A 13,962-nucleotide genomic window follows, 5' to 3' on the forward strand; every position below is an offset into this window, starting at 1 on the left:
CTTAACGTTACGAGACCGAGAGAGGGCGGTAGAACGCTATGTGGAAATTGTTTTATGTGTCCCGAAACTTTGCTCATTCTTTCTTTTTCCTTTCTTTCTATTTTTTCTACAGTCTTTACTTTATTTCTCTCTACTTTTTATTTATTTCTTGCTTCCTACTTTTCTTTTTCTCCTTGATCTTCCCTTTCAAAGAATTTTAATACTGGATTTGTTTTCATCCGAAACATTTTATATACCCGGGATATATACAATTTTTTTTTTTCATTCAGTTTTTTTTTCATTTTTTTTTTTTTTTTTTTTTGGGGGGGGGGGGGGGGGGGAGAGGTGAATGTTACATTCCATTGCACGATCAATTTTCTCTCTCTCTCTCTCTCTCTCTCTCTCTCTCTCTCTCTCTCTCTCTCTCTCTCTCCCTCAATCGTTAACCATAACCGTCTCAGAAGAATTAAATAAAGAAATCTTACTTTTTAATATTTACTCTGAGGACATTATGAGAAATGCTCTGGAAGGATTCAAGGGGGGAGTCAAGTTTGGAGGTAAAAAGATCACGAACCTAAGGTATGCTGATGACACCACTCTCGTTTGCAGCAGCAGAGAAGAGCTTATTGATTTGTTGAATCGGATCAAACAGGCAAGTGAATTGAGAGAAAGAACTTCTTCTAAAAACCCAAAAGACAAAAATAATGGTTGTCGATAGAGATAATAATAACACTGACTTCCCCGTAGCTGGAAATAAGATTGAAGTAGTAAATCGGTTTGAGTACTTGGGTTCAATTATCGCTAACAAAGGAGAGAGCTCAGAGATAAGAAGAAGGATGACAATAACGAGATCAACAGTCAGTACCCGTTATCAATAATTACATTGAATCAAGAAATGATCATCCACTTCCGGCCTTTCTTTTAGTGACAAAGTTAATATAGTGTACGAATGATAAAATCACTAAAAATGGCACGTTAAGAATTCCAAAAACTACAGTCATATAAAAACATTGATACAAAAACGAAAATTTGAACAAGCTTAAAAAGTACATCATGATGTAAATCTAGTTCAATAATAACTTTTAACAAGTAACCTCACGCATTAAGACAAATAACGTTAAAAAGCAATATCATTATTAAAATACATTGGGTAGATTTTATAATAGTATTGGTACAGGAATTTAATGCCGAAGTAGATAATAATTTTAACAGACATTGTGTACGTGATTTTATGAATAAAGGGGGATCCAACCTTGAGAGCAAACTACTCTATAGAGGGAAGCAGACAATCACAAAAGTAGACTGTTAAAAGTTTGAATGAAATCGGCAAAAGATGAGAAAGATGTTATCTAAATTTAAAAGGGAATTCCAAAAATAAATGACAATTGGTTATTTAAGACTTCTCCCATATTAAAAAAAGATAGTAATCTTTCATTAAGTCATAACAGGATCATTTTTTATCCCCTGTTTCTATTTCTATAAGATTCAAAATATCCCATTTATCTTCAAAATCTTTGCCGTCACTTAATTTATCTAACCAACACTGCGGAAATGCTTTTTTTTATTTTTTTTATTATTTTTAACTCAAATAAGAGCTGTTGAGCGTTTACTTTTTCATTAATTAATGTAGACCCATTCCAGATACTAATTGTAATCGAATTATAAATGTTCAAACCTGCATTTTGCCATTTTCGACAAAACATTATTTTTTCTAAAAGGTAATGTTGCTATATTTCCAAATAATTTAGTTTGGAATATTTCCTTCTTTATTTAAACATATCAATGAATCTTTTAGTTCGGACCAAGGACAAAATGGATTCATAAAATGTTGGCAAATTATGTTTAGTGTAGGATAAATTAATATATTCTATATTGTAATTGAACTGTAAACAAAGTTGTAAACCCCTCATTATATATTTGACCAGTATCGAAACTTATTTTTCCAATTAGAACCATTGTCATTAAAGAATTGAGATATCCATGGTAAACGAAGTGAGGATATTTTGCTAGCGACGTCAATCATATTACGTCAAGATGGCCGCCTGTTGATGCATATTGAAGAGGCGTAGCGCCATCTTTGCCCTCCCTCTTAACCCGCGCGCCTTTGACAGGATACTGGACTACATCAAGTTGACCATTGTGCTGTTTTGGTAACGAGATGCTGAACAACATCAAATCGATCGACCATAATAATTACAGTGCTTATATAGCGCCTAACACTTACTTTGTCAGAAGTCTCTAAAGCGCGCTGTACAATAATGCAGCATAATTACCCTGGCTTTAGCAGTGCAGCTGTTACGCGCGCTGCGTTTCAAGGAATAAATACCTACCAGGTACTCATTTACTTCACCTGGGTGGACTGTGTGGCAAATGTAGATCAATGTCTTGCCAAAGGACATTAGTGCAGCGGTGGGACTCGAACCGCGGACCTTGTGATCGACAGTCCGGCGCCGTATCCACTCGACCAGGCACAACACCTCTACGTCCAGACCATATAAAGATGCGTAGTAAAGAGGCGTCTTCCCATTTCCCGCCCTTCAGCCCAGCAATAATCTGAGCTCCTTCACCAATGAGAAACCGGATTACATCTAGGCGACCGATGCAGCACAGTGAAGCGCCCTCACGCCATTGATGTCAGACTTTTCAATCCAAGACGAACACACGATGAAGCGTAATACAGAGGTGCAGTGGCGTGCGCAGGATTTTTTTTTTTGGAGTCCCCAAAAAAAATCGCAACGACTCAGTAAGCCGGTGAATAAGCGGGGGGGGGGGGGGGGGGGGTTAAGAGGACACTTTTTTAAGGTCAGCCATTGGCATAATTTTTTTTTATTAAAAAAAATCCAACCCCCCCCCCCCCAAAAAAAAAAAAAAAAATCAAAAATCAAAAATCAAAAGGGGGGGGGGGGGTTCTCAAAAAACATGAATTTTTGACATGTTGTTCCGTTGGGGGGGGGGGGAGGCCACCTTTTTTTAGGTCAGCCATTGGCATAATTTTTTTTTTTTTTTTTTATTAAAAAAAAAAATCAAAAGGGGGGGGGGGGGAGGGTTTCTCATAAACATACACATAAAAAAATCAAGGGGGGGGGGGTTACCCCCTCCCCCCTGCCTACGCGCCTGCAGATGTGTATTACCGTAATAGTCCTCCTTTGTCAACATGAGCTTCACGAAGAACAATCTCAGTTTGTCCTTCTTGTGGAGCAAAGGGGACAGGCATCTGTCCTTCCTCATTTTGAAAGTGTTTGCTAATTTCCCTCGGGTCGCTGCCTGCCTTGCCGTCAAAGAGAGCCTTTAGCATTTCCAGATTGCCTTTTTCTGTTTCACGGAAGATGCGATCCATTTGTATGTGTGTATTTCAGTAGGTTTATAACAAAATACCTTGAAGTTGGAAGATGCAAAAAATTGCTGGGAACCAGTACCAATTTAGGAGGGAATATAATGACCCAGAAGTCCAGTTTCACTTTAAATAGGAAAACTAGTTTTAAAGCCACACTGCACTACTTATAGCTTCTTGCGCCCTCTATATAGCAAACATGCCTAATCGGTGCTTGTTGGTCCCCCATGATCCCCTTTAAAAATATGTTAATTGAGAGCTGATTTGATAAGATAACCACCTGTCAGTGACCTTGCAGGAAGGTCTAATCCCCCTGGCCAAACAAGTGCAGACGGGCTTAACCCTTAACTGACGTCATGGTATACACACCAATGGTGATATTTGATCAACCAACATCACCATTTTATTTCCCTGCGAGAATCAACAGACAATCTAGCTTGGATTTACTGTTGACATACGGTGATTGCCCGAAATAGCTATGACACAAGTAGACAACGAATCCGGCCAAGCGCGTAGCCAGGATTTCATTTTATGGGGGGGGGGGGGGGGGCGGTAGTGAGCACGCCAAGCGTGCGAAGCGCGCTCCCTAGGGGGGTGGGTGCAGGGAGGGGGAGTTTTCCCCCTTCCGCGCGAAGCGCGGAAGCTTTGAAAGACGATTCGATGTGCCTTTCTCAACTCTGATCCTTGTCTGAATTCAGTCCGCCCCTCCTGCGCATAGCGCGGAAGCTTTGAAAGAAGACGATTCGTTGTACATTTCTCGACTCTTAATCCATATCTGTATTCAGTCCCCCTCCCGCAAGCTTTGACGTTTCATTAATTTATCAGAGAAAGAAGACAATTCGTTATTCCGTTCTCGACTCTTAATGCTTAACTTGAACTCAGTTTCCCCCTTTCCACGCGAAGCGCGGAAGCTTTGACGTTTCATTAAATTATTAGAGAAAGAAGACGATTCGTTGTACCGTTCTCGACTCCTTTTCCCTTTTTCTTCCTACGTCCTTTTACTTTTTTTCTTCTCTTTCTCTCTCTCTTTTTTTTTTTGGGGGGGGGGGGGGGGGCGACCGCCCCCACCGCCCCCCCCCCCCCTGGCTACGCGCCTGAATCCGGCAACCATGCAGTTATGAAATTATTGGGATTAGTCACGAGGATGTGTTCATGCTTTAATTTCTGCTCCACCTTTCTTTCTTTCTTCCAACAAGGAAAGTAACACAGGACTAGATAGATCATTACAGTGCCATGTTGTTCTAGCGGGCTACATGCTTGTGTTTTTCAGTGTTTATACAGTTTAATACCGTTGCAACAGCTCTACAAATCTAGTAAATAATAATCCTTGTCGCCTTTGTCATTTTTAGAATTGAACTTCACACAGCCAACACACCCATCTCAGATGATATTTGCTTTCTTCTAAACCATATTGACTCTCCTTACATTATGAAGACCGTAAAAAATGCAAATACTTACACTTTAAAGGCACTTGACACCAGAACCAAGAGTTTAGTAATACATTCTTTCAATGCAGCAATTCCTTGCGGTAAATTACAACGCACTTATACTTCATGTTCTATTGTCGTAATAATCATTAGTATTATATATGTATTTGTTATTATTTATTATCATCATCATCGTTATCGATATTTTTCCCATTTGGAAGTGTTTATTTGACCCTTAAGACTCGTTCGGTTATGACGCGGCTAAACTTAACCTAAAAAGGTTTCTTATGATGACGTCAAGACAAGTATAATGTACTTCACATTTTTGAATCTTAGAACACAGATCTCAATAAAAACGCGGGCAGTTGAGTTCATCATTATACACGTAATAATTAATAATAATAATAATAGTTGACTTAATATTTTGGGCGGCAGACTACCTCGCCATATCTGAACAAGCCTTTAATTCGACAATATCCTATCTAAGTAGAACTGAGTTAGGAAGAAAAGGAATACCCACAGTTGGACACGTGATTACCTGCATGACTGGCAAGCTACTTTTTATCAAATATTTCAAGAGTAATATTTTTCCTTTGTGACTATAGCCTTTAGGATCAAATCCTTGTAAATGATGTTTACCGTGTTTAGAGTCAATATGGTGAGCAGAATAAGCAAATATAAAACCAGCCAATGTGAATAGTAACCGCCCTCTATGAAGTTCAACGCTTCAATCGTAAGATGTTTTTCATTGTACATGCTCTAAAAGGCATCTTCCACGTCAATTTGTCGAGTTGTGCTTGATCGTAAGGGCTTGGGAAAGAAAAGGAGTATATTGACGATACTTCAAGGATTACGTTGCTCAATTCCTATAGCTGCAACTTGAAGGAAACTCTAATGAATAGTGAAATCAAAAAGTGAGAATTGACGGTACTTAAAGGTCTACGTTGCTCAATTACTACAGCTGCAAATTGAAGGAAACTCAAATTAATAGTGAAATCAAAAAGTGAGTATCGACGATACTTCAAAGACTTTCAAGGGCGTTATCTCAATTACTGTAGCGGCAACTTGAAGGAAACTCAAATTAATAGTGAAATCAAAAAGTGAGAATTGACGATATTTCAAGGACTAAAAGTTGCTCAATTCCTATAGCTGAAACTTGAAGAAATCTTCAATTAATAGTGAAATAAAAAAAAAAGTGAGAACTGACGATACTTCAAGGACTACGTTGCTCAATAACTATAGCTGCAACGTCTGGGAAACACCACTTACCAGTTCAATAATAAAAACCGGGTATATTGTCACTTCCGACAGAGCGGTACTTGAACACAACGGTGTTTAGTGATACCTGAGAGTTAATAACCTTATTTTGGCTAAGATTCTGAAGCGACATGGATCCGCAAGGTCAGGATCGTGTGTTCCTCGCAACAAAAGAAGGTAATCTCGAGAAACTGAAGGATCTCTCCGCTGGCAAAGGCGCAGACCCTCGAGAAATTAGTTTGATTCACCTCCCAGATCCTGATGGTCTGAAACCCATTCACATTGCTTCAAAGGAAGGGCATCTCGATATTGTGAAATACCTTGTAAGTCGCGGCGCCGAGGTTGCAGAAGGTGATAGGATGGGCAGCGCACCTCTGTATTACGCAGCGTCTGGCGGCCATCTTGAACTGGTGGAGTTTCTCGTTAGTCGAGGAGCGCAGGTTGAGAAGGCTGGTTATCTTGGATTAACACCGCTTCAGCTTGCATCGTCCAATGGCCATCGAGATGTCGTGCAGTTTCTCGTTGCTCAAGGAGCGGAGATTGAGAAGGGTGATTGGATGGGAAGAACACCGCTTCAGCTTGCATCATCCAAAGGCCATCAAGAGGTCGTAGAGTTTCTTGTCAGCAAAGGAGCAAAATCAGATAAGGAGTAAAATATGTTAACGCATTCAAACCAACAAGAGGAACACCAGGGGGTGTTTCACAAAACTTGTCATCAGTGACAAATGACAGTTTCTGTTATAAGCTTCTGAAATCCTTTTTCTGATCGGCTATCAACAGATTTGTCTCTGATTTGTGTCATTTGTCATTGAAAATAGAAATTTGTGAAACGGGTCCCAGACCAACAAGAGACCCCAAATCATTAATACTCAAAGCAGACCGGTTTACTAACATAGGCCTATACACGTTTATGGATGCTTCTTAATTCCTGGGGACCAAGTAATGAGTTATGCCATTAACCCTTTAAAGGCCATCTGTACTAGTTTACAAGAGGGATTAGACCACCCTGCAAGGTCACTGACAGGGCGTTATCTCATCAAATTAGCTCTCACTTAACAAAAGAAAAAGAGGATCATGGGGGATAAAATGGTAACCGATTAAGCATTGGTTGCTATATAGAGGGAGCAAGTAGCTATTAGTAGTGCAGTACGTGGGCCTTTAATGAATGAACTACAATACTTGGCATCCAGTCTGCATGCATTAATGGTTACTATGTCGGACAATCCTCGGAAAAGCTTTTAGATTGTAAAGAACAACCTCTGTTTAAAAATTATCCATAATATTTTAATATGTTAGTTAGATGGTCTTTTGGTCAGTGTGTAGTCAATGTGGTCTGTATGACTGAGGTGTTTTAATGGTGCTCTTTAACTCCTAGTTTAAGAGTACCAAAACGGTCATTAGCTTGTAGTCCTTTGCTAGCCAATAAACATGATAAAGAATAAACAATGCTGCATGGTATAGTCTATTTACTGGATTAGTTTTAATACGAGTTCTTAGTAACGAGCATGGCTTAAAAATATATAGGGCCATGTACGGACTGCCCAATACAGTTATTGTTGTTTTTGGTTTAGTTTCTTTGGTTGTAGAAAGAAAAGGTTGATTTTTCCTTCTTCAAAAGAACATTAAAAGGTTGTTTATCATGTGAGGAACAATTTCTGAGCATCCTGATCACGAGTATCATTTTACAGCTACTTGTCTGTATACATTCACCATAAACCGTTTGACCGTTCGAATATCTAAGATAGACTGTTTACCAAATATATATTTTGTTTCCTTTCGAAACAAATATTATCTCTCTTTTTAAAAACTCAATTAAGCTATTGATTGCTCAACGAAACTTGATAGTTTGTTAGAATGTATACATTTCTTTAGAAATTCAATGTGATAATGTGTTGTTCAGTGAAACATGTCTATAAAGACCACCCAAGGGAGACGAAAAAGGTGTTCTTTATAGGCAGGTGGTCTTTATGTACAGGCTCCTTTTAGTATATGTTTCAATGAGAAACCATTGTCAAGGGGAACAAAAAAGCGTGGTCTTTGTAGACAGGTGGTCACTAAAGTAGGTTTGACTCTAAAATGAAATGAGTTATTGAAAGAAAGTACACAGTATTTTAAAAAAGAATTGATAAATAAATAGATGATTAAGTAAATAAATAAATGAATAAATATATAAATGAATAATTAAATGGATAAATAAATGAATAAATAAATGAATAAATGAATAGGTAAATAAATGACCTTGGGTGTATGAAATGGAAAATTTAGTATACTAATTATAATGAGCGGATACAGGGGATGAAGAGGCCCCCCCCCCCTGAAATAAAAAGAATGGAAAAGAAAACAAGAAATGGAAAGGTGTAAGAAGTTTTTTTTTTTTTTTTTTATAGATCATGACTCCTATCTATTGGTCTCCCTCTCTCTCTCTCTCTCTCTCTCTCTCACTCCCTTTCCCTTTCTCCCTTTCCCTTTCTCTCTTTCCCTTTCTCTCTCTCTCTCTCTCTCTCTCTCTTTCTCCCTCTTGATCTTTATCTTTCTGCTACTCCGTTTCTATTTCTCCCAATCTTCCCCCCCCCCCTGCAATTCAACTCTCCTGCTTACTTCCTGTGATTATTTGCCATACAATTCATTTTTCTCTTCACTGCACTGTTTCTGCCTCCTTTCCCCTTATCAAGTCTACTGCCCTCTATACCTTACCCATTATAACCGCTGTTGTATTCATCAGCTATTTGGAACTTGTTTTGGAGAAAAAAAAGAGAGTGAGGGAGAAAGAGAAAGATTGGGAGAGAGGAGGGTATAATTCAAGATAGTGACCGAAAAGATAGGTGGGTATCATCAGGCTGTGGGAGGTGGAGAGAGATAGAAAAGTGTGGGTTCATAATAGTATTGGAGATAGAGAGAGGGATGGGGATAGCGTGAGGTGGAGAGAGAAAAACATCGGAGGGGGGGGGGGGGGGGGGGGTCAAACAGAGAGAGAGAGAGAGAGGGGGGTCAATTATGGGAGGTGGGGAGAGAAAGAAAAGGGGGTATCATAAAAAAAAAAAAAGAGAGAGAGAGAGGGGGGAGGGGAGGGGGAGGAGAGAGTTCGACGGAAGCAGTCTCTCAATCGACAATGCAAGGGCGGACAGGTCTGATTAATTATATACTCCCCCCCCCCCGAAAATGAATTGTATGTAATCATATTTTAAATGTATTTATCAACAAATTGTATTTTTATTTTGTGGATGGACCCCTTTGAAGACCAGCTTTTAGCTAAAAAGCTTGATCCTTCCCATTACGTGGAAAATAAATTAATACATTTAAAAAAATGTAGATATTTACAAGGTGTTACTCTCATGTTCACCATAGGGGCGGATATTTTGATTGGGCGAGGGGTGAACGGTGTGCCCCTGACCCCACCCTGCCCTCAAGATCCACCACTGTAATAACATTAAAGAAGACTTCATAATGAATGATGAATTGAGAACTTGAATGTATTTGTGTTAAATCTTGGTTCCTTTCACCCCGCGAGAAAGAAAAAAAGTCACATGACGTAGGAAATTGTATACAAATACAGGGACATTTTTAAATTAACTTGTCAAAGTAAATGAATAAATCAACGAATAACCTTTTTTAAAAAGAGAATTAGTCATTGCTTTTACAGCGATTAGTTTGAAACAAAAATACGTAAAACAAATAATACCACTGAAGTTGATGTATGATTATGTTTTTTTTAAATTTTCCTCAGTCCTAATCCAATTTCTTTTTATGGATATTTATTGAGGAGTTCTCGAGGAGGCTCTATCAAAGTTCATAAATAATATTTGAAGGAAAGTTAATTATTATCATTATCAGTATTATCATCATTACCACCATAATTATTATTATCACTATTATCATTGTTATCATAATTATCATTATTATTTAAAAACAAAACATACGCACATTAAAACGTATGTAAATATTACTATGGCGAAATATCATATTCGCACTTTCCATCCAGGTGAAGATAATTGGCAACATGTAGGAAGAAATTACTTCATATCACTATTGTCCTTATGTCGAAAAATCATATTCGCAACTCTCTATCCAGGTGAAGTTAATTGGTAGTATTACTCGGCTGCTTTAACACCGTCCATTTGATAAAGTTTATGTTATAAGAAATATTAATCGTAAGTTGTGAACTCATTAATCAGTTTGTACTAGGATGGATTTAATTTTGATATTATGCTTTGAAAACTCCGCCTCCATGATGTTATAAACCTGCCTCATGGTATCGGTAGTCGGTCCGATCAACTCCAGCGCCTGCGCAGTGTCCTGCTTGAGATTACTATCTATAAACACCTTCCTGGTCGGCAGCCACTTCATGGCCAGCCGCGCCGCCTGGCGCACGGCGAAGTTCACGTTGTTACTCAGCGTCTTGTCGAAAGCCTCGCGGGAGAGCTCCGAGCATTTGCTGTCGTCGTTGCCTGCTTCCAATGTGATGAACATCTCGATGAAGAACTCGATGTCGAAGTGCATCTCATGGAGTGCGCGATTTCCGGACAGGCCCCCTTTTTGGACTTCCTCTTGATGCCGTTCTTGGTCTCGTAGTCCAGCACGGCTTGGACCGTCTGGTAGTTGTCGGAGAGACTCTTGTCGGAGCGGTGGGTCTCGAGAGCCTTGAGGCGGTATCGCATGTCCTTGGAGACAAAGGTGAATAAGGAACCCATCATGTCGTAGAGTCTGATGGTATAATAGAAAGAAAAAATGACATGGTCATCCAGCAGGACATTTTCATGTCCTGTTAACGTTTGAAAAATAGAATTACTGCCATCTACGTACGTTTGCAGGCAGGGGAAACTTATAGACCTCCCAATAAACAGTAGGTTTATTCATCAGTCATTAGTTTAATCAGTTATATTGTTTTGAAATTAGGGTTGGGGTTTATAGGGAAATATACCAGTTTTTAAGATTTCCTGTTTATGTTCCATGTGGGGTTAATTATAGATGTCCTGTTAGTGTACCAAAATGTAAGGTACATGACTTAATCTTCCTAACTAGCATCATATGGACGATTTTTTAACGAAGAAAGTTGAATAGGGATTAGATTATATCTCTCACGAGACACTGGATTCTGATCTTTAGTTTGCCTGAAATTTAACAAATTAATGGCACTCTGAACTCGCTGCATGAGCAGATCTAAATCTTCACGGATCGATCTGCTTGTGAAGGAATCGCGTATTCGTACTGCAGGGTGATCCCGCCCATCTTAGACAGAGGGATGACAATGGACTTCGCATGGTTATGTGCATCTGCATTTACTAGAGTTATATATAATTTCCTGATTTGTCCCCGTTTTTTGGAAGAAGAAGGAGAGAGGGAGAGAGAAGAGAGAGGAGAGAGAGAGAGAGAGAAAGAAAGAGAGAGAGAGAAAGAGAGAGAGAGAGAGAAGACAAGTCACGCACACACAGCGTACGTGTTGTCATTCACACTCGAGTCACCAGTTTTCTACGATAAACCCCCTCTTTTATAAAAATAGAAGAGTCCTACGTTCTGGGCCGGGTTGCACAAAACTTACCATTGATGGTAAGTTTTATGGAACGGGGCACTGGTGTTACGCTCTACAAGGTTCGTCGTTGTGTGGGAGGTACACAAATGACTCAATGATATTTTTGAAGAATGTAGTTCAAAGTTGATCATAATTATGCTACTTCTGTTGTTAGACTACTATACTACTACAGCTCAGGCGCGTACGCAGGATTTTTTCAAGGGGGGGGGGGGGGTTTAACATTTATAAATAAAAACGACTCGGCCAGCAGCTGAATAAGCGGCGGGGGGGGGGGGGGGGGGGGTATAGGTCACCTTAGAGGACACTTTTTTTCTTTTTTTTTTGGTCTCGAAATTTGGAAATTTGACATTTTGATCAGTTGGGGGGGGGGGGGGGGGTAAGGTCACCTTTTTTGGTTCCATGACATTTGCTCCGGCGACAATTGCTCCGCTGTAAATTTCATACACTAATCGAATGGCTAACTTCAACCCTGGATTCAACACTATACCCTACCCTAAACCTAACCCTAAACCTAACATAAAACCTATTGAAACCCTAACCCTAACCCTACATCTTAGACGAAATAAAGCCCGGAGCAATTGTCGCAGGAGCAAATGTCGTGTCACCCTTTTTTAGGTCGTGGGCATAATTTTTTTTTTTTTTTTTTTTTAATAAAAAAAAAGGGGGGGGGGGGGGGTTAGGTTATTTTTTTATTTTATTTATTTTTTTATTTATTTATTTTTTTTTTTTGGGGGGGGGGGGGGGGTTTACATACATAAAATTAGCAAAGGGGGGGTTAACCCCCCAACCCCCCCCCCCCCCCCCCCTGCGTACGCGCCTGCTACAGCTACTACTACTACTACTACTACTACTACTACTACAACTACTAATACTACTACTAATACTCAGACTACTACTAACATCAACACAACCACCACTACTATTACTACTTCAATGATACAACTACTTCTACTACTTCTGTTACTGTTTAAAAAAACTTATACTGCTGCTACTACTATCATTATCATTATTTTTTATTACTAATATGGTTACTACTACTACTACTACTACTACGACTACGACTACTACTACCACCACCACCACCACCATTACCACTATCACTATTATTATACATGGTAGTATAATAGTTTTACTACTGTTTTCAATATCACAACACTCATTCCTAGTCTACTATTACTAATCGAAAAACCAATCCTCTCATTTATTTACCTTGCAATCTCTTCGTATCCTCGCATGAGTTCTTCAATGTTGATCGTCCCATCCTCCTTTTTGGCTGCCTTGAAGCAGCCCTTCACCACCTCGATGTCCATCTTCTCCGTCATCTTCAAGAATGTCTTCTTAACCCTTCCCCTTCCGTAACTTGCTAGGTCCTGTTATAATCCGACGTGGACGGGAGCATTCAGCAGTCAATGGGTGGATTGGAGTACTGGAGTTGTTCGCAGACGATACAAAAGTTTTGTATAATTATAAATTACCGATTCACTGTTGCAGCCAGAGGTGATACTGTACTTTAGCACTGGGACTATGGAAAGCGGAGTGTAGCAAAATACACCAAACCTCAGATCAGGAGTTTAACTTTGCACGAGCAACAGAAAAACCCCTGTGATCAAAGGTTTTATTGTGCACGTGCAGTAGTGTCTCTCTGTTCGCGCAAAGAGAAACCTCTGATCAGGGTTTTGTGGGTATTTTGCAACACTTCGCTTTCCATACGGGAATGCAGAGATAGATATCTTACAAGTCAAAGCTCAAATGTCGCGATTATCTGTAGAGTTCAAAATTTATCTATTTTTACTGATTTCGAGTGTCTTCTACAGGGTGTATCATAATAAAGGATATTGAAGTTTAATGACGATTTATATGAAAACTACTGATTTCATAATCAAGCACTTATGTCTGTTGTAAAGGACAGAATGTCCTCTTTTTAATGACATTTCCTTCTTAGACACATAATCCACTCATTGTTCAGCATTTCAATATGTCTGGGCTGACACAAGCACTAATCTTTGAATGCTAACTTGTCACAGTGCACCTTTCACATGGTGGACAGCAATGCTTTGTTATTCAGTCAACTGTGACAGTAGAAGTATGATTGGGGTGTCATTAAAAAGAGGACATTCTGTCCTTTACAACAGACATAAGTGCTTGATTATGAAATCAGTAGTTTCCATATAAATCGTCATTAAACTTCAATATCCTTTATTATGATACACCCTGTATAGTTTGCTCGTCACAAATCGCTGACCTCGATAATCTTGCACTGAACGCACGTCTATCTTACGATGTGTTGCGCTCTTGGTGTCTTGCAAATCAAAGTTCTATTATCAAGATTATCTGTAGAGTTGAGAGATTATCTGCTTTTCATTTACCTAGATGGTCAGATTTCGTTGATTCGGAGTCTCTACTTGCTCTTTTTCTTGTAGAAATTGCCCTGTTTCACAGAG

At 39.3% G+C, this 13,962-nt stretch overlaps 2 protein-coding genes across 2 annotated transcripts; one reads left to right on the forward strand and one right to left on the reverse strand.

The window, feature by feature from the left end:
• The first annotated feature begins 6,125 nt into the window (after positions 1-6,125).
• On the forward strand, positions 6,126-6,647 carry LOC105447469 (ankyrin repeat domain-containing protein 65-like). The gene has a single exon (XM_011685549.1). It carries the CDS (start codon positions 6,126-6,128, stop codon positions 6,645-6,647), a length of 522 nt encoding a protein of 173 aa, XP_011683851.1.
• Positions 6,648-9,901: 3,254 nt separating this feature from the next.
• LOC100891590 (ceramide-1-phosphate transfer protein) lies at positions 9,902-13,325 on the reverse strand. Its single transcript, XM_030994067.1, has 2 exons — positions 12,731-13,325; positions 9,902-10,695 (listed from the first exon to the last, which is right to left on the reverse strand). The coding sequence occupies exons 1-2, from the start codon at positions 12,841-12,843 to the stop codon at positions 10,383-10,385; spliced, it is 426 nt and encodes a 141-aa protein (XP_030849927.1). The 5' UTR covers positions 12,844-13,325; the 3' UTR covers positions 9,902-10,382.
• Between the last annotated feature and the right edge of the window lie 637 nt (positions 13,326-13,962).

Source organism: Strongylocentrotus purpuratus, unplaced genomic scaffold, assembly GCF_000002235.5.
Source record: "Strongylocentrotus purpuratus isolate Spur 01 unplaced genomic scaffold, Spur_5.0 spur5_scaffold_20, whole genome shotgun sequence".
Taxonomy (NCBI): domain Eukaryota; kingdom Metazoa; phylum Echinodermata; class Echinoidea; order Camarodonta; family Strongylocentrotidae; genus Strongylocentrotus; species Strongylocentrotus purpuratus.

Bases quoted from the DNA above. Each gene is read 5' to 3' on its own strand.
- LOC100891590 (XM_030994067.1), bottom strand. From the start codon at position 12,843: ATGACGGAGAAGATGGACATCGAGGTGGTGAAGGGCTGCTTCAAGGCA. The intron at 10,696-12,730 runs GTAAATAAATGA...TTATACCATCAG, and splicing joins GGATACGAAGAGATTGCAAG to ACTCTACGACATGATGGGTT.
- LOC105447469 (XM_011685549.1), top strand. From the start codon at position 6,126: ATGGATCCGCAAGGTCAGGATCGTGTGTTCCTCGCAACAAAAGAAGGT.